Source organism: Rhipicephalus sanguineus, chromosome 11 (genome assembly GCF_013339695.2).
Source record: "Rhipicephalus sanguineus isolate Rsan-2018 chromosome 11, BIME_Rsan_1.4, whole genome shotgun sequence".
Lineage (NCBI taxonomy): Eukaryota > Metazoa > Arthropoda > Arachnida > Ixodida > Ixodidae > Rhipicephalus > Rhipicephalus sanguineus.
In genome coordinates this window covers 76,779,877-76,806,607 of record NC_051186.1, presented here as the reverse complement: position 1 = coordinate 76,806,607, position 26,731 = coordinate 76,779,877, and the positions used below count along the sequence as shown (strand labels likewise).

Genomic DNA, 26,731 nt, shown 5'->3' with positions numbered 1-26,731 from the left:
TCGTGGTGCGCTAGAACCAAACCACTCAAGGTATAAACATTTCCTCATAAATCACCGGCCACTGCAACCTAAAGCGATGCTTAAAGAGAAGGGAGCTTAGACGGCGCGGAGGAGTACGGGCCTAAGGAGCTTCGCTCCTAAAGAAAATTCAGGAGCCCTCTCTCATTCGGGGAAATGGGGGCAAGCGAAGCTTGAGTTGTCGGCGTGCCTGACGCACTGCTTTTGTTTCTTTCTTGAGTCGTCACGGTGGTCAAGTGTTTATGGTACTCGAAAGCTGCCCCGAAGGTCACGGGATTGCATCCCGGCCTCAGCGGCCGCATTTTCGTACCGGCGACATGCTAGAGGACGGTGTGCTTAGATTAAGGTGCACGTTTTAAGAATCCCAGATGGTCGAAAGTCCCGGAGCACTCCATTGCGGCGTCCCTAATGATCATATCGCGGTTTTGGGACGTAAAACCGCAATAATTATTGCTATTCTATTCTTTATCTCTTTCTTTCTTTCTTACTTGAAAGGTAGCGGCCGTCCCCGGATAGCTGTTTTCGGGCGAAATCGGGTCGCGTCTTTCATGTTCTTTCCAGCGTTCCTCAGCCTGTAGAACACCCCAAAGGAACAAAGGAAGGACCACCACACGATCACGGAAACGCGATTGAGGAATTCAATGTTCTCGAAGTCAGAATTTTCCTGAAATATGCAATTGCTGATATCGAGCTTACGCGTTGTCAAACAGATCGCGTTTAGTCGGTGAACACTAAATATTGCAATGAAGCTTCCACAGCAAGTGTATTGCTACCCAATAGTTTTTTGCATCGTCAGTACAACACTTTCGTATGCTTCTGTTCAGTCCATGTTGGGCAAGCATAGGCGCGCGGCCTAATCTTCAAGGCACTCGTTTTCGGACCGCGGGTTCCCAGGTTCTAACGCCGGCCCCGGAAAGAAAATTTATTTTGTTTTATTTATTACTTCTATGGTGCGCGCGTGCTAGCTATGGGTGAGGAGGGTTTCTTGGAACACCACCAGGTCACTCGATACAAGCTTCGCACGAATTATTTGCGTGGTCCTCTCACTCAGTGCATCCGGCGGTTTTGTGGAGAGCATTGAGAGTGCCTGCATTCCCACGTGCACCGCGACGTGGAAGCCAATCAGCACCGAGAGGACGGTAAGGAACATGCTGGAGCCACCGAGACCGGACTTGGTCAGGCCCGGCGCGTAGTAAATGGTCACCACTGCGAGAAAGCAGGTGTAGCCATCGCAGTAAAAATGTTTACACTCTTAAGGGTGCTGATTTGTCCTATACTCTCAGAAAACGTCGGGTATTTGGGGACTATTTTTTTTTTCACACAGCTATAATCGTCATATACCTCGCGCACCTTCTTTGCGTTATCAACGTGGTCCCGTCACTTCCCAGTCACAAACGGCGTGCGCGCTGTTAGCGTGACGTAGCATTCTTGATAGGAAAGTGGCGAAAGCGAGGTTTTTTCGAGAAAGGAAACGCGGGGGGGGGGGGAGCAAGCCAGATGACGATTACTCTTGCCTGATAGAAATACTCCCCATGTACTCGATTTTTTTTAGAATGTATGTACTCTTTCACTTAAGTTTGTGAAAAAGATTCCCGCTCCCGACAGAGAGCTCGCCGCTGGACCAGAAACAATGGATACTGTATAGTTGAATACTGTTCACTAATTCTAAACATCTGTTTGGCACTGAAATATGTGCCACGGGAGTTTTACTGTGACAGCTATGGAAATTCATTTCATAAATTTTGCACGTAGTAATGTTTTCCTGCCACCAAATGTCAAAGAGACTTAATATGTTTCCATCAATGGTTACGTCGTACCATTAATAGTATAAAAGGGTTGCGCCGGTCATGCAAGAAACAAAATCTCTTCAAGGTTACTTTTTCTGTGCTATGATGATCGCTATAGAAGGGCCACCTACATTGATCGACCGCTTGAGTACCCGCAGACGAAAATCGCTTAGCAGACGTTTGTTTTTCTTCGGAGCACAACACTCTGGCGCCCGCGCCTGCGCTTAGGGTCGGCGTAAGCTTCAGAACGATCGAGACCAAAAAAAGAATAAAAAAAAATAAAGACACGCTCATGGCTGCACGCGAGCCAGGCGCTTCTGAGTCCACGCTTTTATTGCGATAGCAATTATATGGACGCACTCAGAGGGGTTTTGCCGTCGCCGTCATTTTCTGTATAAAGTCCGAATCAATAACATAGCTCCGCGCATCGTATGTGCTACGCGAGAGTAAAAGCAAGCAAGCGCTGGGGACGAACGCGGTTGAAGTAGATATTGAAACAAGCCGGCCATCTCCGTCGCAAGAAGGGTGAACGCGGTAACGTCAGTCCACGTGCGAGGCTTGCAGTCGATGTCTCCTCAAGCAGAGAGGAAACGCCCCGGCCGTCTTTCGGGGAGGAAAGGGGTAGGGGTGGGTGGGGACTGCGTCGCTTGAGCAGCAACTGCGAACTTTGCTCATAAGGGCGCGGTCGCGAGCGCTAGCGCGCGCTGGCTTTACAGACGTAAGGAGACGGCTCGTAAACTTGCTGTGCTCTCAATTCTTCCCGTTTAGAGGACCGACAGCACGAAAACCTCTTCGGTGCCTGGAACAGCCGTATTCGCTTAAACCAGCGTTTTGTTGAGTTACGTGAGATTGGATACAAAAGAGTTAGCTGCTAGCCTTACTTCATGTAACATTCTAATTTGTTGCTTAGCCTACTGCTGCTTCTAAGCAAAATGCTCAAGCGTACGCTCAGAGCAGCCGTCGCTAGGATCTAGTGGGGCGCACAGCCGAAGCAGGAGATAAGCGCCAATACTGCCGTGGCGCTCGCAGCGACCACAGCGGAAGGACGGAAGCGGCTATTTACTTGCGCACGGGTGTGTCTACAACGCCCATCGGAATATTTGGAACCTCATATTAGGTTGATGAACTGCGCGCAGCTAAGTTGCACAACGGCTTACTGGTATACTGGCTGGTCTACGTCTCGCCTACGCCGCTCACCAAGGACGTCGTGTGCTTCCTGCGTTTCGCAATAATCTCTCATCGATACACTGATGTTAGTAGTGAGGGACTTCAAGGTAGATGTAAGGAGAAAAAAGAAATACGTATCCCATATGCGCGAGATGATGCAGTTCCTACCCTTGTAACTCTTCCTGCCGCACGGTGACCTCGCGAAACACTTGCGCCGACCTCGTAATTGAGAACCGGGCACCGGCGCAGCAAGTCGAACAAATATCAGTTGCTAAAAGCGCACAGAAAACGTGGACGAAAAAAGACACAAATATACTTACACAGACGCTTTGCGCGTGCCTATATATGTGCCCTCTTTCGTCCATGTTTTCTGTGTGCTTTTAGCGTTTTTTGAAAAGGATCGACAAATGGCCAAAACATGTGATTAGATCCTGATAAAATGAAGAGACCGTGAAATATAGTGGCAGATGCATGCATCCTTTTCGCTATGTGAGTAGGATATATATTTGAACATCGCGTAGCCTACACTCTAAGAAAAAAAAAAGAGTCCTTTGACTCTTTTTGGAGAGTTCTGGCTTGCCACGTATATGGCTCTCTTTAAAGAGGCACATTAACTCTCTTGTGGGTCACACGACTCTCCAAAGAGAGTGCAATGACTCCCAAAGAGAGTCATATACGTGGCAAGCCAGAACTCTCCAAAAAGAGTCAAAGGACTCTTTTTTTTTTTTCTTACAGTGTAGCGAAAGAGCCTTGAAGCTGGAATATGGAGTCGATCGCTTTGCTGTACGTAGTCTGATGCTGTCACGCGCACCATAATTACTCCTGAAGATTAGAATATGAATGTAATGACCAGCCACAACAAGGTTAACAATAACGTACATTTACAATGTTCTAATATTCCAATCTTAGAAGTCGTGCAGTTATCAAATTCTTTTTCAAATAGAAAGCGTCACATTGCAGCACTATACATTGCTGCTGCCGGGATACTCGCCAAAAAGCACTTGCACACTATTACCATTCACATGATGTTGATGTTTAGTGCCCTAATATATAACAACGCTTACAGGCGACGCTCTGTGCCACGTTGCCGTTGGCCCAGTGAAGCCAGTTGAACAAGGGACGCCTAGGTTCATTCGGATGGCACCGGAACAACGCCATGATGGGCTGCACAGAATAAGTCACCGGCGTTCGCGTTCTTGTTCTAAGAATAATTTTCGTGTCAAAGAATTTTCCGCAACACGAACGTAAAATGGGCGTCATTTCACCAGCATGCAGATGCAGGTGAGCATAAGTATGTTGTCTGCTTTCTTAGCTTGTTGCATGCTATTTTAACATAGCAGCGCGTTGTCTGCGGTTTCTATGAAAATTTGTTAGGATATACACAAGGTGTAAGGGCATCTGTTGCAATGACTAAGCATTCCTTAGCCCACACTTTGAAGATTAAGTTCTATGTTAGCTATAAGAAGGCGTTGTAATATTCGCAGTTTCACATTAACGTAACTACACACACCGCAATACCGCAATAACGGCGCTGAAAGTGTTGGTACTTCGTGGTTGTTTTTCATAGCGTGGGCACTAAAAAATATAGTTCTCTTTTTTTTCAGAAATTCGGCAAGAAGGCGTTCACTAAGATAATTCGATTGGTTTGCGTTCACTGCAGTGTTTTTTTATTCGGAAAAGCCATGTGTTTCACGCGCAAAAGAAATTCACTTTGACCAGCACAAATGCTGTCTAGGATTATTACCCTTCTTTTGTTCATTCTTCGTACGCTGAACCGCTAATTGCCTGGCAACTACTTTGGGATCCGATGAGATAAGCTTCTCGGCTCTTTTGCGCCCTTGAGGAGCATTTGTGCTCTCCTTCTCCATGGCGTTACCCACCTGCAAACGCCAGTCAGAGGCGCTATCAAGCGGCTCCAGCACAGTGTCAGACGGCGACTGCACAGCGAAGGTGAATAGCTGCGTGCGCGCTGCCGCCAATACGTCTGCAAAGGCTACGACCTCGCTCTGAAAAGCGCAGACCGGCGGCGGCGAGTCACGCGCGCCGGCGCCAGCGGCGCCAGTTTGTCTGCCGCGGCTACGACACCACTACCCCTGAACCCGCAGACCATTAGCGGAGAGCCGCGCGCGGCGGCGTCGGTGAGCGCGTGAGATGCCAGCTCCGGTGTCCCAGCTGTGTGACATCACTGGTCCTCGCGCATGCGCAGCACGGCTCATGAGGATCCACGCGAAATCGGCTCCGGCTAGGCAAGTGTAGCTAACGCTACAAAACCAACATCGGCAGCGTTGACCCGACGAATGGAAAGAATGAAAATGAGGATCCCAGAAGGAATCGAACCCAGGCATTCTGCGTGGGGGAGTCGCGTATTCTACCACAGAGCCACGCCAGGTCTATAAAGTGGTTTGGAAAAACAGCCTACGCAGGCGTATTATCGGTGCAACGTCAATTGTGGTTATGGTGCTGGCTATCTAATTTTGCAAGAAAGCAATAAACACTACATGATACTCGTACGATGTGTACTCTTATGATACAGGCGTCATATCAGATTGACGTCTGTGGTTCCAGTGTTGGCTCCGCTTTTATAGCAGTCTAATCAACATTACATTTGTATTCCTATGATTTAGCAAGCTATATTGAGGCATTGCTCGACCCCGGAGGAATGCATCTACGAAATGTACGTATGATATCCATGTCATCGCACCGTAAAGTGCAATTAGTCCACCAGAACGACGCACTGTCCTCTTCATATCTGACGAGGCTGAGCGATGGCCTCATGCTGAGCAGGGACGATGTCAGATTGATTGACAGCCGCTTTGTAGACTAGGCTACGTAGGACACATATGCCCACGTAGTCTACGAATACGACAAGTGCCATCCACTGATGTTGGTATACGTAGCACTATGCAGGCCTACCAGCCTCGGTGGCCTATAGCTCACCAACGAGAAGGGTGACTTCAGGTTCCGACATGTCGCCGCTTTTATCCACACACAATTTGTTGAAGAAATGACCGAGGCATCCACGTCTCCAACAGCTGTACCATACCTCATACTTCACTACACATGGACCCCTCGTCATCGCGATCACGAGCGGATCCAATAACAAGTCATGACCAGCTGCTGGTGCCCACTGACCACAGTGATGATGACCTTGTGCAAGAATTGTCAAGAACCTCTTCCACACATGCACACGGGTTCGTGAAACGTACGTGCGTTGTCTATCATAAGGGACAAGTAGAAGCATTACATATCAGCTTACCGCTTCTGGTGTTGGTAATACCCACGTTGCCGTTGGCAGCGTTACCCTACTGTAAACAACTGGTTATAAACACATATGCGGCTCTTCAACATATACGTGTGCTTATAAAATTTATACATATCTTTAGCGTCGTTTCGAAGCGTTTCGCTCAGTAAAAAATTGGCCGCGTATCTGCGTGCTTCGCTGCAAATGTCGTGTAAAGACGATAGAAGAGGCGCTGTGTGAGATATGGACGCCATCTGGCAATACGTCGGGAAACATGAGTGCTGTGTTGCGTGCTGGTAGTCTCGGCGCAGCAGCAGGCGAAGACCGGCGGTGACCAACGCGACCGGCGGGGACGCCAGCCAGCCCGAAAACGCGGTTTGGCGCGAAGCGCTGAAGCAGAGAAACGTCCGCACTCAACGAGTACTCTCCACACACTCTTTTATTTACACGTCGCCTGGGTAAAACAGGAACGCCAGAGCGGCGCCCACAACCGGCAGCCTGAAGGCCGCCCACAACGCTGCTTTTTCATTTTTTAAATATTTTTTTTCACCTTCTTGGCCTTCTCAAAACTAACGTTTTTCAACACCAACCCATGGCATTCGTACAGTGCAATACAGAACCGAAACCGAAACACAACAATGAGCTCGTGCGAAGGGCACGGAGGAAGGCAAATTTCAGCGCAGTCGCATTTTCAGCTTTGTTGAAACAGCGCTCACTAGACGACGACGAAGTAAAAGAAGGGACACGACCAAGGAGGTTTGTTTAACCTCCTTGGACACGACAGGCGCTGCCTGTCCTGTGCCTTCTTTTACTTCGTCGTCGTCTAAAGAAGGCACAGGACAGGCAGCGCCTGTCGTGTGCCTTCTTTTACTTCGTCGTCGTCTAGTGAGCGCTGTTTCAACAAAGATGAACGCATACCAACTCGCTCAAGCTTCCATTCTTATGCATTTTCAGCGCAGCTTAAGAAACTAGGGTCCTTAAAATTACGTATATATGCATTTTCTATTAAAGGAACACGCCACCTAATACTTACCTAGTGATGTTGCACCTCAGATATGCATGATATTTACTTTTTGATTGACAACGTTCACAAGTATGAACAGCCGTACCAGTTCAAGACGGCTGGCCCTTGGGCAAGTGGTTCAACTTTGGCCGAGTGGCTGAATCGAGGGACGTGCCGACAAACAGAAAGACAGACAGACAGAAAGACAGACCAAAATTTCTGCGTTTAAGTTCCCCAAGAAAGACTATCGTCTTTAAAAAAATTACGCCACAGTCACCTCCCCGCCGCATGCTTCGCATAGCATCGACTCCCACGGTACGCGGGATCTGCCGAATTGTTTAAACTCCGCATTCCACACCCCGCATAAGTTCCGGCTTGTCTGGACTCCTGGGCACGCCTCTCTCCCCAGTAATGACTGCGCATATGCAGCTACCCGAGCACTCACTAACCGGGAACCGGAGGAAGAGCTGTCCAACCCAGATGAGAAGTACACAAACACGGAACTTCTAGGATATCGAGACACTCTCGATTACTATAGACGAGAACGCCTTCGGTGCCCTCCACCACACCACACGCTGACCCGAGAGGATGCAACCGCGGTGCGTCAACTGCAGGCTAACACATTCCCCAAGCTCTACTTCCTCCAACTTCCTACCCTGACAACTGCCCTGGCTGCGGAGCGGTACCGACGTTATTTCACGTAACGCTGGAATGTCAGTGTCCGCCTGCCAGGCGCTCTCCCATCTCCATTCCCTATTTCAACCCTGCAAGACTAGGAGGCCATGCTGCGTGACGAAAGCGACGAAAGCCCGAGTGGCCAACGTGCGCCGGTTCGTCGGGCACGGGACGTGGCTGTTGGAGCTCTGGACTGAGCCCCACCTGGCTTTTCACAATAATTCTATCTGATTCAATTCCCACTAGACCTCAACGGTGCACCTCAATGCCGCAAACGAACACGTATTCATTGAAGATGGTAGCACAAAGCCTCCATGCTAGCTTGGATTAGAAGCCTGATTAGGTTCCCTTACCTAATTTGTGACGAGGACAATATCAATATAATTGACTGGCATTACAAGTGCTTGTGTTTATACTTTGCGCCCTTTATGGTAACATCTCCGAAAGCAAGATACGGAAATACGCTGAATGAACGTTTGTTACTTTGATAAGCATAGTGACAGTGGGGACACGTTTGCGCTAAAAGGCCCCTCAACAGGTTTGACAATTTTGAGCTGACGAACGAGCGCAATGCATACACTCGGCGTTCACACTAACGTCTGCCAAAATTTACAACGCTACGCGCCGCGGAAATGGGTCGAATTGCAAGCTGAACGCTGCTTTCCCTTCGCGCGGGCGCGCTCCCAGAGAATGAGGCGATGACGTACACGATGGAATGACCATACGTAGACGGTAGTGCTGTGACGTCGGTCCTCCACGTCGACGACTGTGCTCTGACGTCGCCAACACTACCACCTGACACCGGGAAAATTATTTGACACGACATGTGTACCTTGTGTAATTTGCTGCTTGAATAGATGAACAAACCTTGAGAGAAATAATGAGAGACACAAAGGGAATGTGTGCGTCTTTTTCATTTTTTTCCCGTGAATTGCAGCGAGATGCGGGGCTAATGTGCCTCCGTTTCGCTTGCGTTCGTGTCCCCGCGGTTAGCGTATCGAGCAGACGCCAGCCTGGAAACGAATGTAATGTTCTGGCGCGTTCGAGCACTCATTAGGCTCATTTATTCTCCCGCGTCTACCTAAATGTTCATACGGCACTGGCTCTTGATGCCGCTAATCTCATGCCCGTAGAAATGTCGCGACTTTCATGCCCGTCCCGCAGAAACAGGCAGTATACCACGGAGAACGCCGACACAACGCCCACGGCCGCTACATAAAAAAATTACACCATCTCCCGCTAAAGGGGACCATGAGGCGATGCGAAGCCGGAGCACTTGCACGATCGCGTTCCCTTGGCGTTCGTTGGGCATGCTACCGACCTCGGGCATGCTACTGACCTCGCGTCGTGGAACGCGAAGAGGAACACTAGGCGCGTCGTGTCTTCCCTCTAGCCTGGCCGTTAATTCTTACAGGGCGAGCGGGGAACGCGGTCGACAGGCGCGCGAGAGGGAAGCAGCATAGGAGAGGAGAGAGAGGGGGACGGGACGCGCATGCGCTGGCGCTCATCGCGGCGCTGCGCAGGAGAGAATTTCAGCATGTCGAGCCGCATTTCAGAGGAGTGAACCGAAGCAAGCGCTGGACGACGCGCTCAGCGCTCTACCCTTGTTTCCTTCATTCATAGTGAGAGTCTCGTTCTGGCAGACTTGATGTCTTCAGCTAGTATGCGAGGGATTATTGGTCAGCTGCCGGCCCGTGAAAAGATCACGTGCTACGTGACGCCGACAGGCAGAAAAAGAGTGTTCCACACTCGCCGCCATGGCTGCGATCGGCGCTGACTAACAGTCCTAGGTGTAAATGTACATATATACCCCATAAAGTGGACGAGAGGATGACCGCCGCCGTAGCTCAGTGGTAGAGCGTCGGACGCGTTATTCGATGGTCGCACGTTCGGTCCTTGCCGGCGGCAAGTTATCTTTTCGTCCACTTTCCTTTCTTCACATTTATACCCTAATTACTAGAAATAATACCCCCTATACTTTCCTTGGCATTATTGTCTGTTAGTTCTCATTAATATTGTGTCTAACAAAGAAAAACGATCCCTTAAAAGTAATCTTCTTTCCATCATTTATAAAGTGACACAGAGTCCACCAAAGCTCGGCCTAACGTCCATAATGTGTACGTTGATATCGCCGACTAGTATAAAGGGTTTGCGCTTACAGGTGTTTTGTATTGTTCTGTCACAACTATGATTGCTGTTCGTCTATTGTGAACCTTTTTTTTATTCACATACACACATATGTTTCGACTATAACAACGGTTTTCTAACCACTATGACAGCGGGCAGTGAGCGTCGACGACAAAGCTAGGTCCTAAGGTCCATAATTTCTATGGTGAAATCGCTGACAAGTATAAAGGGTTTGTGCTTCTAGGTGTTTTATATTGTTCTGTCACAATTATGATTGATATTAGTCTATTGTTAAACATTTTAGGGGAATCCATGCAAACCAGAGCTACGGACGATGACGACGAGGGGGGGGGGGGCGACAAGGCTCGGTCCTAAAGTGCTTCGCCCCTAAAATTGAAGGACACTGTAAATTCCAGTGTCCTCGGCGAAACCCTGTGGTCATTCGTCTCCGCCGACGGACGCCGCCGCGTTGCGCAACAGTTGCACAACGCGCGTTGGGAGCAATACGCAACTGTTATGCGCCGCTGTGCCATCACGTGATTGGTGAGAGAGTGTGATAGGGAAAGGCCACAGCTGGCACAGTGCCAGGGCACGGACGGATGGACGGACACCACGAGTATGAGACATTAAAGCCTTTCGCCTTAAAAATCTTTGTTTCGTCGGAAAGCATGTGCGGACCATTCCTCGTTAGATGGCCATCAACCCAATGTTAACGGCACCTTGGTGACCCTTGTTGAACGACTGGGTCTGAGCTGGCCAACACCACCTCCCACTGCTCGAGAGGTGGATCACGCATATGATATGGTCATAGGTGTCCATTTGCATTCCAGCTTAGTCTCCTCCGGGTATATCTTACTCAACGCGTATGGGTTTGGAAAAGAGCTTGTCTGAAATTTTCTCGAGATGCATTCCTGCGCCTTGGTCGACCGCTTGTGCGTGGGCAGATAAAGCCTCCGCTCTAGCTTGTAATGATTGGTCATGTCATGAAAGGACATCAGCCCATCACTCGCGGACTTCCCTGGAACGGGCGGCTCAACTGCCCGGCTGACGAAACATCAAGAATTGATGTGCGCCTCCCCATTTTCAGGCTTCCCAGAATGTGTTGGTACCCAGATAATTTCCACCACCCGAATTTCTCGCCCCGTGACTCAATTCTGCAACCGGCCTGCCGCGACTGATATTCTGCCCCTCGCCAAATTTCGGATGGCTGTTTTAGGGGCGAAGCTCCTTAAGGCGGCACCCGTTCGTCCCTCGTAGTCGTAGTCGTAGTCGTAGTCCGTAACCAGTCTTACGCTTTGACCTCCAAGGTGGTGCCGGTGGGAGATTTTTCCTGTGCGTTGTTGAACAATAAAAAATTCGCAGCGGTAGCTAAAAGCCGACTTCTTCTGTCTCTCATTCCCATTAGCAGCCATTCTTTACCTCCAAGGTAGTGCCTGGTGAGATTTCTCCTGTGCGTGATTAAACAATAAAAATTTTGTTCAAAACGCCGTTTATTGATGAAATAAACCAACGAAAGACGCCAGATGTTTTGTAAAAGCAAAACGGAAGAACGCCAGATGTTTCTAAAGCAAAAGGAAAAGACGCCAGCTGCTTAACGAAAGACGCCAGATGTTTTCTAAAGCAATGGTTTTCTAAACAATGAAAATTCGCAGCGTATATGTAAAATTAAAGTGAGCTGCAAGTCGTCATAACTCATCGAACCTTTAGTATAAACGCGCCCTATCTCACGTCGGTGATGATGTACTGGGCAGAATTCACGGAAGATTCACGGTTTACCGATGAACCTCCGCAGCTTCGCCCACTCATCATCATGCACTCCGTGGATATGCTGTGATTTTTTGAATGACTGAAAATCAGGTCAGATTGAAAATTAGTTATATAGCCTGCGCTATCGCAGCTTCCTCTGCAATTTATGAGGAGTGGGTTTTTAGTGATCCAAAGGCGACCAAGCGTCGCCACCCATCCGCCACCGCAATCGCAAATGCCTCCTTGCCCTTATATTCGGCGACGTATGTATAGGCTGCCCATTTGTACTCCCCGTGTTCAGCATCTAAAGCTCTCGCTCTTGCCTGCCTGCGTTCCGAACGATGCATCCGTTGCATTTTCTTGGGCAAACATTTCATGTACAACTCCCTGTGCCCTTCTCACCGTACCCGAGTTTTCGTGTCCCCGGCTAGATCATCAGCCCCAGCGCCAATACGTTCCAATATGTTCCTGCCCGCTTTCGCTGTTGAAAGCCTAGCGTGCTGCCTGCGACGCACCCGGCATCTGCATTGTGGTGTCTCCGTCAACCTGATGTGTGCTTATCGGTTCCTGGAATTGTTAAGAAGGCACACCTGTCACCACTAATTCTGAAGTAGTTGTCTTTGCGTCTGTTGAACGAAACCTACTTTGACCGCACACATGTTTACACCAATATCTCCACTTATTCCAACAGCTCTACCGGAGCAGTGGTTGTTCCATCTGGCGACGTATCATTGCAGTTCAAGTTTTCTCACATCACGACGTCGACAGCAGCAGAACTCGCAGCGCTTCAAGGTGCGGTCAAGTGCATACTTCAGCAGCCACCTAATCAATGGGCCACCTTTTGCGACATTTCGAGGTCAGCCTTATTATCACCACGGTTTGCCTTAAGGTACGAACACACTGGCGGCGTGGCACTCTCCCGCACGGCGCTCCCCGCTCAAGAGACGCCGCTTTTCTCTCTCCTGCGGAGCGGCAAAGTTTCTCTACCACCAACCCAATCGCTCTGGGACCTATTTTCGCCGCTGCCGCCGGGTGGTGGTGGTAGTGGTTTGAAGAGGAAAAGGCGCCTAATTTCTGCAGCCCGGTCGGGAGCACGGTGCAGCGCCTGCAAGCAAACCACCAATCTGCGCCTGCTTTTTCTCCTCTTCCTTCTCAAACGGGCTGTCGTCATAGCGACGAGACATTGCTCTTCTCACCCTCGCCACCCCTCTCCATCTTTCACTGAGAAGTCGCGAGCTGGCGGGCGCGCGTGCCTCGACATTACTCGACATGTCCAATCTCGTCTCGTGGCTCTCGCACCGGCAATGTGGACAGCGTGCCGCCGCTTGCCGCGCGGAGGCGTCGCGGCATGCTTTCCGCCAGTGTGCACGTACCTTGACGGTGTGGATTATCGAACAATTAGTGTATGAAATGAGGCACAACTGCCAAAAAGCGCTCGAGGATGGACATGATATTATATTTCAATGGTTGCCGAGTCATTGCAGAGTTGTCGGCAATGACCGCGCCGATGAAGCTGCACGATGGGCTCATGAACAAAACCTGCGGATGCCCATACCGCTCTTGAGAACGGACGCCACGCGGCAACTGCAATCCCTTGCTCGCCGCATCACGCTTCTACAATGTAATAAGCAGGGTTTTTCTAGCTCGCGCTTGTATTCAATTGACCCTAACATGCAGCTTCCTTTGCCATCCGTGCTCTCACGACGCGATGCAACTTTGCGGTGTCGCATATGGTTGGGTATGGCGTTTACGAATGCTTATTCGTATCTCGTTGGAATGGCCAGCAGTGCGGCATGCAACTTATGCGCCTGTGAGGAGACGCTTGAGAACATTATATGCCACTGCCCGTCATACCAGGCTCAACGACGTGGTCTGGAAGCCAAACTCCATCGTCTGGATGCAAGACCACCACCAGAAAAGAAGATTCTGGGACCTTGGCCCAGGGTTTCGTGTATGCACAAGGTCACGAAAGCCCTCTTGTGCTATTTCAAGACGACTGGACTTGACGAGTGCCTGTTAATTATCAGCGCGAGTTCGTGTTGTGTGTTCAATCTAACCCTTCATCTTCTCTTTCTTACTCTTGTTCTTTCTCCTCCATCCTATCTATAATTCCCCCCTTCCCCCACCCAACGTGTAGGGTAGCCAATCGAGCCAAAGCTTGGTTAACCTCCCAGCCTTTCTCCTTCAATTCTCTCTCTCCCTCTCTCTAGCGTGCTGCATCAACAAGTGCGCCTCCCATGGAAACTCTCCTGGGTGTTGTCTAAGAGTCTAAGTGATCCGTAGGTGTAAAGTTTCATTGTAGGTTGAGGTCGTCGCTAGAACGCAGTTGAGCATTAAAATTGCGAAGATTCTAAATTTTTCGGATGTCTACCATGCTCTATGTTTATTTCACGATCACCAAATTCAACAAAGCTTTCATATATTTGTTTTGCACCGCGGTTACTACGCATTCATGTGGCTCAGATAGTAATATCTGGGGTTTAAGGCCCCAAAACCACGATATGATTATGAGAGACGCCGTACAGGAGGGCTCCGGACATTTCGACCACCTGGGGTTCTTTAACGTGCACCGAAATCTAAGTACACGGCCTCAGACATATTCGCCTCCACTGAAAATGCAGCCGCCGCGGCCGGGATTCGATCCCGCGACCTTCGGGTCAGCAGTCGAGCGCCAAAACCACTAGACCACCGTTGCGGGACATGTGGCTCAGATACATTCGTATTCTGCAAGCCTAGCTGAGAAGCCAGTGGTTAACGCACTCGCCTTCGGTGCGTGGGAACCCGGGTTCAAACGCACTCCGTCCAAAGAGAAAGTTAATTAACGTGAAAGCCTTACATGGCTCATGAAGGGCAAAAAGCGACCGCCGGCGGTGGCGTCAACGTCAACACGAGCGTTTCAAAAAGTCACGTGATCACAGATAAGGCCATCGTAACGTAACATACCACCGAAACGTGTAACGTCACTCCGATAACATGACGTCATCAAGCGACATTGTCGCTCGGTCAAAGGTGGGCAGATCCGGGTCAGTGCAAAAGCACATGAAATGCAGAAAGCTAAACGGTAGAGGGGCTGAATAGAATCGACTGAGACGATGTCTTTCACGTTCGAGTCGTCTTAGGCGAATGCATAACGGAACGTGTGCGTTTTAGAACGACAGCTCTCCTCATCGAGGCACAAACCCAGAAAACGCTTCGTTCCGTGAATCTGACCTTCACCCTCGGCCAAGGTCATGCCACACGCTTCGCTCCGCGTGCCTCTTGTGTCGTAACGATGCCAGAAAAGAGCCTCGGCGAAACACTATAGTGCGGCGCGTTCGCGGAAACGAACGAGAAGGCTCAAGGTGATTCTTTTGTGCCGCCACTGTCAGAGGCGCTTAGTGAATTTGAGTTCACTGCTTGTTCGCGGCGAAATCGCCTACGGCGCTAAGCAGCGTCTACGTGTTGTCTTGTGCTGCAATCGTAAGTGAGGTAGTTGCTGCAACAAAAAAGGCTGACCGGCAGCCAAAGCAGACAAAAGCGAAGTATCACTCGACATGCTTTGTTTAACCGCGTTCAGTCGCGGTCATTTTAGGTGACAAGACCCACATTACTTTTCTAGTCTTACTGATAATATGAAGACATACCTACCTACTAGGTCATAAAAAAACTCACAGAGTCCCTTATGTATTCACGTAGGATGACTCGAAGGAGAAAGCCATCTTCTTTTTCCTCTCATTCGATGTATTGATGCTGTCCCGCCTAAGTCCCGCCGCCCTTCGAAAGCGTTCTGCGCCTTACGTGGTTTTGCACCGCCTCCAAGATCGGAGGCACTTCACCTGGTTTGCATTGCCTCCGTGATCGGGCCACCTTTGACAAAGCTATGATATCACGTGATGGCGTCATCATGTGACGGGACGTCATGATGACGTCATAATGGTGTCACAAATTTTGGCGATCTGTGACGTCATATTGTAACGTCATCACGTGATGATTTTTTGCATCACTCGTCCCTGACGCCGCGGGACGCCGACGGCAAATTTCGTGTTTCATTAGGCATTTAAGCCTTTTGCCTTAATATTAGAAATAATATATTGGGTTTGACGTGCCAGAACGACGAATATGATTGAGGCACGCCTTAGTGGAGGGCTCCGGAATCTTGGACCATCTGTGGCGCGGTTTTGTACGCGTTCTTAAAACGGACGGAGGTGGTCCGTTACATCCAGCCGCACGCGATTGGTCAATGCAAGGCCGTGACGTCTGTCGCGGTTCACATTGGTCATTCGCGTGCGGCTGGACGTAACGGACCGCCTCCGCCCGTTTTAAGACCGCGTACAAAATCGCGCCACTAGTGTTCTTGCGTGCACTGGAATCGCACAGTGCACGGCCTTCTGGCAATTCGCCTCCATCGAAATGCGACTGCGGCGGTCGGAATCGAACCCACGACTTTCGGATCAGCGGCCGAGCACCGTAACCACGGTACCATCGAGGTGGTGTACAGTGGCTGTGAAATGGCGTGACAGAGGGACACTTTTCTCGTTGATTCAGCGTACAAATGCTTACGCATTAAAAAAAGAGAGAGGGTATTATTTTTAGGTCTACTGGTCCCATACCGGCCATTTCCTTCTCTCCCGAGTTACCTGAAACTTCGTTCTGCCGAGCACCAGTATGTAAGCGCACGCTTGTAGTACCTGTTTTGCCTGTAGGCAGCGGCAAAATCGGGCACGTACCCCCTGTTAGTGTCTATAAAACAAATACGTACCCTGTTAGTGACTCTAATACAAACCTGAGCAATGGCCAAGGCTGACGCCGCGACGCCGAGAATGGGGTGCAGGTTTACACCCTGAAGCCAGAAAAGTTATTTCGTCAATTCGCTTTCATGTCTTTCTCAATCCGCGCGTGCAACTGTAATTGATTTCAACTTAGGCAAAAGTCACATCTCCACCCATAAAAAGAGGGTTGTGTTTGATGGTCAACTTTGTAAGGTAGTCACGTAGGCTGGTTTTCGTTGAGAGATTCGGTATTCTTTCGCTACTAGTGCAAATATATACTGCGCATGTTGGAAAATTAAGGTTCGTCATTTAATGTTATCCTTGGCTGGATGCTGATATGAGGATCTCCTCTATTGGCGGGATCTTCAAGTTTTCGACTTAAAAACCGGCGAATCAGACGCGTATGTACACGGCAAAACGCATAAATGTATGACGTCACGGAAAAAAATGAGCAACGTAACTCGATGCAGCATGTATATATGCAATTGTTTTGGAGGTGAGGCAGAGATGGCTCTAGCCGGAGGTCGTTGAATAAACTTGAACTCGAACTTCACAGCTTTTATTAAGTTGTAAATGACTGTACAAATTGGCTGCGTATGATGCGCGCATGCTTTTAAACAACGTAAACTAAATTTAGTCATTTCATACCCCATACAGATCCAAGATCAATGCGACATTTAGTATAGGCGTGGTTCATTTAACGTTTTTTTTTCTCGTACGCTGCTACATCAATTCTCGCAACGAGTTGTAATTTGTTTTTTTTTTTTAAAGAAATGTCTGTACACGTAGCAATCGCTGTTTATTGTGCAAGTTGATGGACAACACTCACGAAACTCCATCCTCCAACAGCGGTTATCACGGTCGCCAGCGATGTCAGCATACAGACCAGGGCGAGCGCCATGAGGCTCCGGTGAAACTGCGGGGAGCGTACTTATGTTGGCGTATATGACCACTTCGGTAATATGAGGCACTAAACGAATTTTCACAACGTGAGAGCATTGGTGATTGAGTCAGTGTCCCCCGTTCATTGTATGTGTCTGTGTATAGCTGTTTTCAAGTTAGCAAATTAAACCGACGTAGATCACGCAGGTAGTCGACTCTAGGAGTAGCACGCGGGACATTTCGGAATGATTGATGTATATTTTGTATTTAAACTTAGCATCCGTCAACCGTGTTTATTGGTTTTATCGCGACATATATATTGTGGAAACTGTCGGCGGGTTCTTGCCGTCGACGTCGCCGTCATGTTCCATATAAAGTCCAAATTGATAACATTGTCACGCGAGTCACATGGTTTACGTACTAGTGAAAGCGCGCTGTCGACGAACGCGGTTGAAACAGTGAGGAAACGAGCCGGCCATCTTCGTCGCTCGAAGGGCGCATGCGATAGCATCATCCCGCGTGTGAGAGCTGCCATCGATCGCTTCTCAAGCAAAGAGGAAACGCCCCGCCCGTCTTTTGTCGCGAGAAACGTGCATGGGTACATGTGTAAAGCCGCATGGGGGCTGCGTCATATCGGGAGGAAATGCGTACTTGGACTTAGAGGGCATGGTCGCCCGTGGCCGTGCGCGCCGTACATCTCTAGAGGGGATCAGCTGACGGCCGTCCTTTTGTACCTGCTGTGCTCTCAGCGCTATCTTCGCGTTGAAGCACGTGACAGCACAAAAAGCGCTTCGCTCGCTGGAGCGGCCGTATTCCTTTATGCCAGCGTTTTGTACAGTTGCGCCAGATCGGATCCTAGAGTTCGCTGCTAGCCTTACTTCGTACAGGATTCCAACCTTGTTGCTGTCGCATTCATTGATTTTCCCTTGCGGCGAAACTGTGAGTTTTTGTTTGGCACGCGCTTTATTCCTATTATGGTTTTCACTTCACGTTATGTCGGAGCCGGTCAACTTACGACAAACCAGACGTGCAAGTCGGCAATCCTGACGCCTGGCCAGTCCTTCTTGAAGTGTCGCGCCATCATGATGGCCACGCTCACCAAGAAAAGCCAAGCGAAGAGCATCAGCGAGCCTGGGCGGAAGAAACGAGAAAAAGGCGTAGGATAAACAAAGTGATCAAGTAACGAAAAGCTTCTGTCGAATATCTGCCCCTTAAAGGGTTACTGACACCAATTTTCGAGGCTGGCTTTATTTCGCCATACAAATCTCCTGTATAAGGGCTCTGAGCGAGTGTGAAGCTCAGGAAATGCCGCCAAGATATATCATGTTGATTTGGAAGTCAAATTTCGCATGGCTCACCTACTGACGTCACCACCAGCACGTCGTCAGACCACAGTATCGATTCTTGTCACTGCACGCACCAGCATGGCTGGTTCAGATGACGTCAGGCACCAAAACATACGAAATTGCCGCTCGTATGTCACCGACGGAGCCACAGATCGGAGCGACCGTGGAAACGTCACGATATCTTGCGCGAGTGAGTGAGTGAGTGAGTGAGTGAGTGAGTGAGTGAGTGAGTGAGTGAGTGAGTGAGTGAGTGAGTGAGTGAGTGAGTGAGTGAGTGAGTGAGTGAGTGAGTGAGTGAGTGAGTGAGTGAGTGAGTGAGTGAGTGAGTGAGTGAGTGAGTGAGTGAGTGAAGTGAAGTGAATAAACATTTATTGGGTACGGCAAAACGCGGCGATAAAGCGCGCACCCGGCTTATTCCAGGACGGGACCGACTAGGTGTAGGTTGCCGGCCTGATCACGGGCGCGCTAAACGCCCTTTTAAAACATGCGGTAATTAATTTTCCTGGGCGCACTCACGCACAACGGTACATTTTCTATGCTCTTGTGGGTCCCTTGACCCTTTATTTGACGCGAAAAACAAAGAAAATTTTTGTGTCAGTACCCTTTGTTAAATCTACACTAGACAAGACCGACATGTTCCGCTTACATTGTGGAATACATGTGCAAGGGGATAAACACTAATGTGTACTAGCAATGACAGCGTCTAGGTTTGAGTAGCCTCGTTCATGGTCGACGCGTTCTTTCATTGATGGCTGCGACTCTTAATCTCATTACACGTAAGCCCCCACTAAGCGGACTGCATTTAATGGAACCGTTTAACGCACTCATTGGAATCTATGCAAGGGAATTACGGTGATTCACTAATACTTGGCGGAATTTTTGTCTACCATGATGCGGACGATGCGGAGCAATGAAATAGGAGTGACAAGAGATTGCACCGACAGTAATACTCGCCATTTCATTCCACGTGGCTTCCAGTAAGTAAGCATCACGCGCTTGAAAGTTGTTTCACGTACTAGGTGCTGCATATGTTGAACGGCATTATTTCCCGTATTCTCGAAAGACGAGCGACACGAAGATCGTTGTTTAGAGGGCGTAGGGCTGGGCGCCACGTCTGCTGTGAAGAACGCACTGCACTTCTCATGCAATGCCGCTGAGTGCTGAGAGCAACGACCATACTCCTGCCGTGGGGAGGCCATATAGCATCTACTCTCTCGAGTCCGCGTTGAATGGAAAAAAGTCACAGCATATCCACGGAGTGCATAATGATGAGTGGGCGAAGCTGCGGAGGTTCATCGGTAAACCGTGAATCTTCCGTGAATTCTGCCCAGTACATCATCACCGACGTGAGATCGGGCGCGTTTATACTAAAGGTTCGATGAGAGTTATGGCGACTTGCAGCTCACTTTAATTTTACATGTACGCTGTGAATTTTCATTGTTTAGAAAACCATTGCTTTAGAAAACACCTTGCGTCTTTCGTTAAGCAGCTGGCGTCTTTTTCGTTTTGCTTTAGAAACATCTGGCGTTCTTTCGTTTTGCTTTTACAAAACATCTGTCGTCTTTCGTTGGTTTATTTCATCAATAAACGGCGTTTTGAACAAAATTTTTATTGTTTAATCACGCACAGGAGAAATCTCACCAGGCACTACCTTGGAGGTAAACAATGGCTGCTAATGGGAATGAGAGACAGAATAAGTCGGCTTTTAGCTAACACTTACACTTCTACTTCTACTAACGTTTCCTACTGGAACATGCCAATGGCTGCTAATGGGGAATGAGAGACAGGACAATTCGGCTTTTAGTTAACGCGCACGCTGCGAATTTTTTATTGTTCAACAACGCACAGAAAAAATCTCCCACCGGCACCACCTTGGAAGTCAAAGCGTAAGACTTGTTACGGACTACGACTACTACTACTGCTACTACTACGACGACGACGACTACGAGGGACGAACAGGTGCTGCCTTAAGGAGCTTCGCCCCTAAAAGATGTTCTACGCGTGGAATAACAGTCATGAACTGATCGACGATTAAGAATATTTATTTCATGCAAGAAAACACACACACACACACACACACACACATATATATATATATATATATATATATATATATATATATATATATATATATATATATATATATATATATATATATATATATATATATATATATTATAAAGTATTGGCGGACAATCGGCGAAGATGAACGACAGCGACAGTCAAGGCAGAGCCGACTCTGCGCGAGCTGCACTCTGTCCGAAGAGGGCAACCCACTAGAAGGGGCCGGAGAGGACGACCCACTTCAGGGTTCCAATAAGCTTCGCTACAGCACTTCGGTGGACCGCTGGCGGTCCACCTAAGTGCTGTGCCCTTCAAACAACTACGGTCAGCATTCAATGCCCCTGGAGCTTCGATCCCGTACCCTGCCATCTACCATGCCTCAAGACGCCGCCCAGCAAACGCCTCCTCTCGCAACGAGCACATGTCCCGGCGTCCCCCGTATACGCGATCCACCTATCTTCACTGGCGCCGATAGCACCGACGTGGAGGACTGGCTCACAATTTACGAGCGCGTCAGCATCCACAACAAATGGGACGAACAAGGCAAGTTAAGCAACTTGGTATTCTACCTCGCGGGCGTAGCCAGCTTGTGGTATAACAACCACGCGTCCGATTTTGCGACTTGGTCCGATTTCAAGACCGCCGTCATCAGCGTTTTTGGCCGCTCAGCAGTTCGTAAGCTGCAAGCAGAACAGCGCTTACGCGAACGAGCTCAGCAGGCCGGTGAATCTTTCACAAGTTATATCGAAGACGTCCTCGACTTGTCTAAGATGGCCAACGGAACCATGTCTGAGTCTGACAAGATCCGGAACGTAATGAAAGGCATTGACGATGATGCCTTCACCATGCTGCTCGGCAAAAACCTTGGCACAGTGGCCGAGGTCATAACGCTGTGCCAGAGCTACGAGGAGCTCCGCCGGCAGCATTCGATGACCCGTCGACATCACGCGATGAAGAGCTTGCTGGCTTGGCGGCAATATCTGACCAGGCCGCGTTGCTGGCAGAAGTCAAGTCATTCGTGCGCGAGGAAATTGCACGCCAGTTCTCCCTCCTCGCCTTTGCCCACCCGCCGCACGTTCAGCAGTCGTCGACCAGCCTTCTTCCTCCTCTCCGCCGAGCGATTCAGCAGGAAATTACGGAGGTCATGCCTGAGTACCACCCGCAACCTCCGGCTCCTGCGCCCCAGAGTTACGCTCAAGTTGTCGCCAGGACGCCCCAAGTAATTCCTGCGACTGCCCCAATGAGTTACGCCGAAGCAGCCGCTAGACCTCCGTTCTTTGAAGCGGGTATGCCGGCTACATATGCTGACGCCATCCCTCGGCCCCGACTGCAGCCCACCATGCAGTCATTTCAGCAGCCGACCCGTCAATCGCGTCCTGCGACATGGGCGGGACCTACCCCGGCGAACCGATGGCGCACCCCCGACAACCGGCCAATCTGCTTTGCTTGCGGTTACGCCGGTCACGTGGCACGTTATTGTCAACGCGTGCAGCCGCCTCAAGTCGCGTCACCTGTCACCAGCCAGTCACGCCGTGCATTCTACGACCAACGCGCGGTGACATGCTCTCAATGTACGTCGCCGCCGATCACGCAAATTGGGATGCCATTCTGCCCTTCGTTACCTACGCCTATAACACCGCCCCTGAGAGCACTACTGGTTTTTACCTTTCTTATTACTGTACAGAAGGCACCCGTCGCATACCATCGACACGATACTTCCATACCAGCCGGATCCATCGGAGTGTGCGCCTATTTCTGACACAGCCAGGCTTGCTGAAGAGTGTCGCGAGCTTGCCAAGACCTTTACGACGCATGAACAAGAGCGGCAGAAGAGCATTCGTGATGGCACCACCACTTCTGCGCCCACGTTCCTTCCTGGAGCGCTCGTATGGCTCTCCATTCCTACCACTGCAAGTGGGCTCTCATCCAAACTGCTGCCGAAATACAAAGGCCCCTACCATGCCGTCGAGCGCACATCCCCGGTCAACTATCTGATCGAACCCATCGAACCATCTTCAGACATGCGCCGTCGAGGGCGTGACATTGTCAACGTGGAGCGCCTCAAGGCCTACAATGACCCGCTCACAGTGACCAGCTGTTAGGTCGCCGGGCGGCTCCCTTTTCGTCCCCGGAGTAATTGTAGAGAAGCCTTGGAACATAGTAATGGGTTCCCCTCTCCAGCGCCTTCTAGTGGGTCTTCCTTTGGTTGCTTGTGAAAGGACGCCGCTCGCGCAGGGAGTTCGTGCCTCGCTGTGACTGTCGCCATTACACATTGTCGTTGAGTGCCGTCTATTAAACACCTTAACAATATATATTTGGCTGAATCCCGCTTGTGTAGTGGTGACCTATATGATGCAACGTCAAGAATATTATCTCATTCTGCCCAGGAAAAGGTTCGTTTATGTTCTTTAACGTCTCAAAGAGAATCGTGCTATGAGAGATGCCTTTGTTGCAGCATCATCATGATCTCTCACAATAATCATCATCATCGTTTTACCACTTACGCGCCGCGCCTCCCGCGCAGCTCATGCTCAGAGCTCGAGGCGCGAGCAGTAGAACGAGATCACGCTCCTGGCGGTTAGGACGCTTGAAGCCGTCGTCGCAACGTCGGTCGTTTCTCGAATAAAGAGGCGAGATTTTGGCACGGCCACGTCGGCCGCCTTGACGTCTCTCTCACTCTCGCTACACCTTAGTGGAGGAGTCCGGGTAATTCCGACCCCCTTGGGTTCTTTAACACTCTCTGACATTGCACAGTACACGGGGCTCTAGCATTTCGCCTCAATCGAAATGCGACCGGCGCGGTCGGAATCGAGCCCCAAACTTTCAAAAGGGAACTCCGATGCATTTTTGACCATATTGAGATAATGCCGTTTTCAAATAGTATTAACAGTTCTGTAAGAGCAAGGGTGGTTCATTTTGCCGAGAGACTGTCAATAATTTTCAATAAGCGATAAACGATGTGTAAAAACCGAAACCGAAATAGGGAGCTGCTTCATGGGTAGACCAGGTAGACGATGACGTCACGAAGTGCACTAGACGCCGCCGTAGCACGCGTGATTCTTCTAACGCGCGGAAAGCAAGCTGGCGATGTTTTCCGACGCGGAATCAAGCTGTGCCAGCTCGTCTGAACTTACCAGCGACGAGTTCAGCGATGAGTGCAGCTACCTGAGCGCGGAAGCATCGTCTTTCGATTTCGACCCGCGGGCGCGTGAAGCAGCTGACTTGTCCCGCATCGACGGCATCGAGCCGCGGCAAAAGGAAGAAAGCGCGCGCTGCGCCCGTCTACTGCGCGAGGCGGGGTAGGGAAGGGGTAGAAACAATAGAGAGTAATAGCTAAGCGCCTCAGCGGGCCAGCGGGCCCAGCGCACGAGCGGAGATGCCAACTGCGCATGCGCGGCACGCTGGGGCCATCAGCGTTTTTACGGAGCGGACCGCTCAGCCGCTGGTATCCTCTGCTCAGCGGAGCGTGGCCAGCGGACCAGCGTTTTCGCGAGACAAGAGGGCTACCCCCAACACAAGCGGCAGCGGCATGTTGTCGGCGATACCCGCCAACATAGCGCTCGCTCTGCTCCAGGCGAAAAAGTCCCGGCGCTGATTTTCAACATAAGAAGACCTCTGAAGACGAGGGCATTTGGAGATGACCTAAAGTGGAGATGACCTAAAGCTCGTGTTGATCTTTTATTTCGAAATTGGAGACAAGAAGACACAAGAAACTTGAGAAACTATAGGTGCTACTTTGACATCTTTTTCGTACAGATTACATTTGATCGCGTGTTCACAGACGTGCAGAGAACTGCATACATTTCGCGTTTTTCGCAAGCGCGTCTTGTCGAGACGCGGTCAGCTTGGCTGCAAAACGACGGCGAAACCTAGTGGACGCACCTTCACGCTACGCTCAACTGACTCCACAGCGGAACGCGAGGTGCGTTCTACGTTCAACGAGCGGGGCGACGCTAGGCCGCTTAGCTATTACTCTTCCTTTCTTCTCGCGCTCCGCTGATCTCTCCGCTCTTCCGCTGAGACCGCTGGTCCGCTGAGCCGCTTAGCTATTACTCACTAATACGTCACGTACACAGGGTGGTGTGCATTTAAAGGCGTGATTCCGGAATTTATGAATTCGTTGTCTAAAGAACTAAATGACTCACGGTTGTATAATTCGGCACATATCAGGGTACCAAAGAGAAGATATGTTGAAAATTTTATTGAAATTGGTGAATATAAAAAAAATCGTCGGAGTTCCACTTTAAGTCAGCAACCGAGTACCTTAAAGGGGCCATGACACCCAATTTTGGATCATAATATGTGTTATATGGGTTATTCCTTGTGCGTTCGCAAACAAGTCGGAGAAAGTTTAGCGCATTTGGTCGGGCACTTAATTTATAATTGAATAGTTTTATAAACGCGCGAGCGGCCTGAGAATCGGGAAACACTGACGCACTTGCGAGCCGTGACGTATCAAGCTACTGGCTTTGAGAGCGCCTGCGCTTCAGCTAACGAACGAGATTGTTCCGTGGTCAGCTGCACGTGCAGTCGAGCTATTTCAGCTTTGTTCAGCTTGCTGTTGAAATATAACAATTTGCAGTAGCTGAGACTTTGGTAGAAGAAGACTGCTCCGCTCCATGCAGCACATGACGTCACGCACGCCATACCAAAATGGCGGTCGCCGGCGGGGGTCGGGGTTTATAGTCGGCGATTTCTAGGGCTCATTGTGCACTGAAGTATTCGTTTACGGTTCATATTTCATATTTGTACAGGCACAATAGAGCACAGCATGTACTTCTGTTTTTCTCTGAAAACAGCAAATTGTTGGGTGACCGTATCATGGCCACTTTAAACACTGAGCTACCGCAGTGACTGAGAAAAAAAAAACCCACAGGGCCCCTTATGCATTCAATTAAGACGACTCGACGGCGAAAGCCATCTTCAGTAGCACTGAGAATTGGGCGAGTTGGTTGCGCCGTTCTGAAGCCATGAAAGCCATCTTTTTTTGTTTTCAGTCGATATATTGATCCTACTCCGCCACCGTTTGAAAGATTTCTGCATCTAACGTGGTTTTGCCCAGCCTCCAAGGTCGGAGGCACCCCACCTGGTTTTATATTGCCTCCGTGATCGGACCACTTTTGGCCAAGCTACGACGTCATATGATGACGTCATCAAGTGACGTCACAAGTTCTGGGTCTGTGTCATCATCCTGGCGTCATATTTTGACGTTCGTCACGTGTTGATGGTTCTTCCCATCACTCGTCCCCGACGTCGCCGACGAAAGACATCGACGGTCAATTTTCGTGCTCGATGAGGCATTTAAGGCATTCGCCTTAAAAACAGACAGAGAGAAAGTGTGGACACACAGATTAGTGACACACATTGGGTGTTCACAAAGGAGCACAACGCATGGAACTCGCCGTGAATCTTGTAGGGCAGGTAGTCCTCTTCTTTCTGTTTGACCTCGTACACTTGAGCTAGGAGCAGCGGAGCGGCGGTCAGACCACGGATGGTGTGCATTTGCTTCTCTGCATGCACCAAAGAACGCGAGGAGCTTGGTCAAGAGCGGGGTCTTTCGTTGACAAAATGCTCGTACACAAAGCTTTCCTTGAAGAGCAAATCCTATTGATACTATGAATTCTAGTTTATTCAATAACCCATTTGCAGTGTATAGTGTGCTGTACATTGATCATAGATGTCGGGTAACTGGGCAGGAGGGGCAAAAAAAAAAGGCAATATAATGCCCGACACAGTGCCGGAACCCGTCCCGGTCACTTAGACCACTCAAGGAGCGGTAAGGTACACATCATTAACAAGAATATCGACAAATAAGCAGCCATAGTTATACACATAACCATAATAATAAACAAAACATCGCCAGAAAAATATTCATACTTTAAGACTTGCCTTCAGAACTCAGTTTATAACAATATCGCATCATCAGG

The 26,731-nt window shown here is 49.7% G+C and overlaps 1 protein-coding gene across 1 annotated transcript in view; it reads right to left on the bottom strand.

Moving 5' to 3' along the window:
- LOC119375169 (uncharacterized) overlaps positions 1-26,731 on the bottom strand; it is an 86,961-nt gene that overhangs the window by 12,030 nt on the left and 48,200 nt on the right. The window contains exons 9-13 of the mRNA XM_049411188.1: positions 26,168-26,314; positions 18,410-18,525; positions 16,527-16,583; positions 4,037-4,136; positions 1,066-1,224 (exon numbers count right to left, since the gene is read on the bottom strand). Of these exons, the coding sequence (XP_049267145.1) occupies positions 1,066-1,224; positions 4,037-4,136; positions 16,527-16,583; positions 18,410-18,525; positions 26,168-26,314 (579 nt within the window). The remainder of the gene's footprint in view (positions 1-1,065; positions 1,225-4,036; positions 4,137-16,526; positions 16,584-18,409; positions 18,526-26,167; positions 26,315-26,731) is intronic.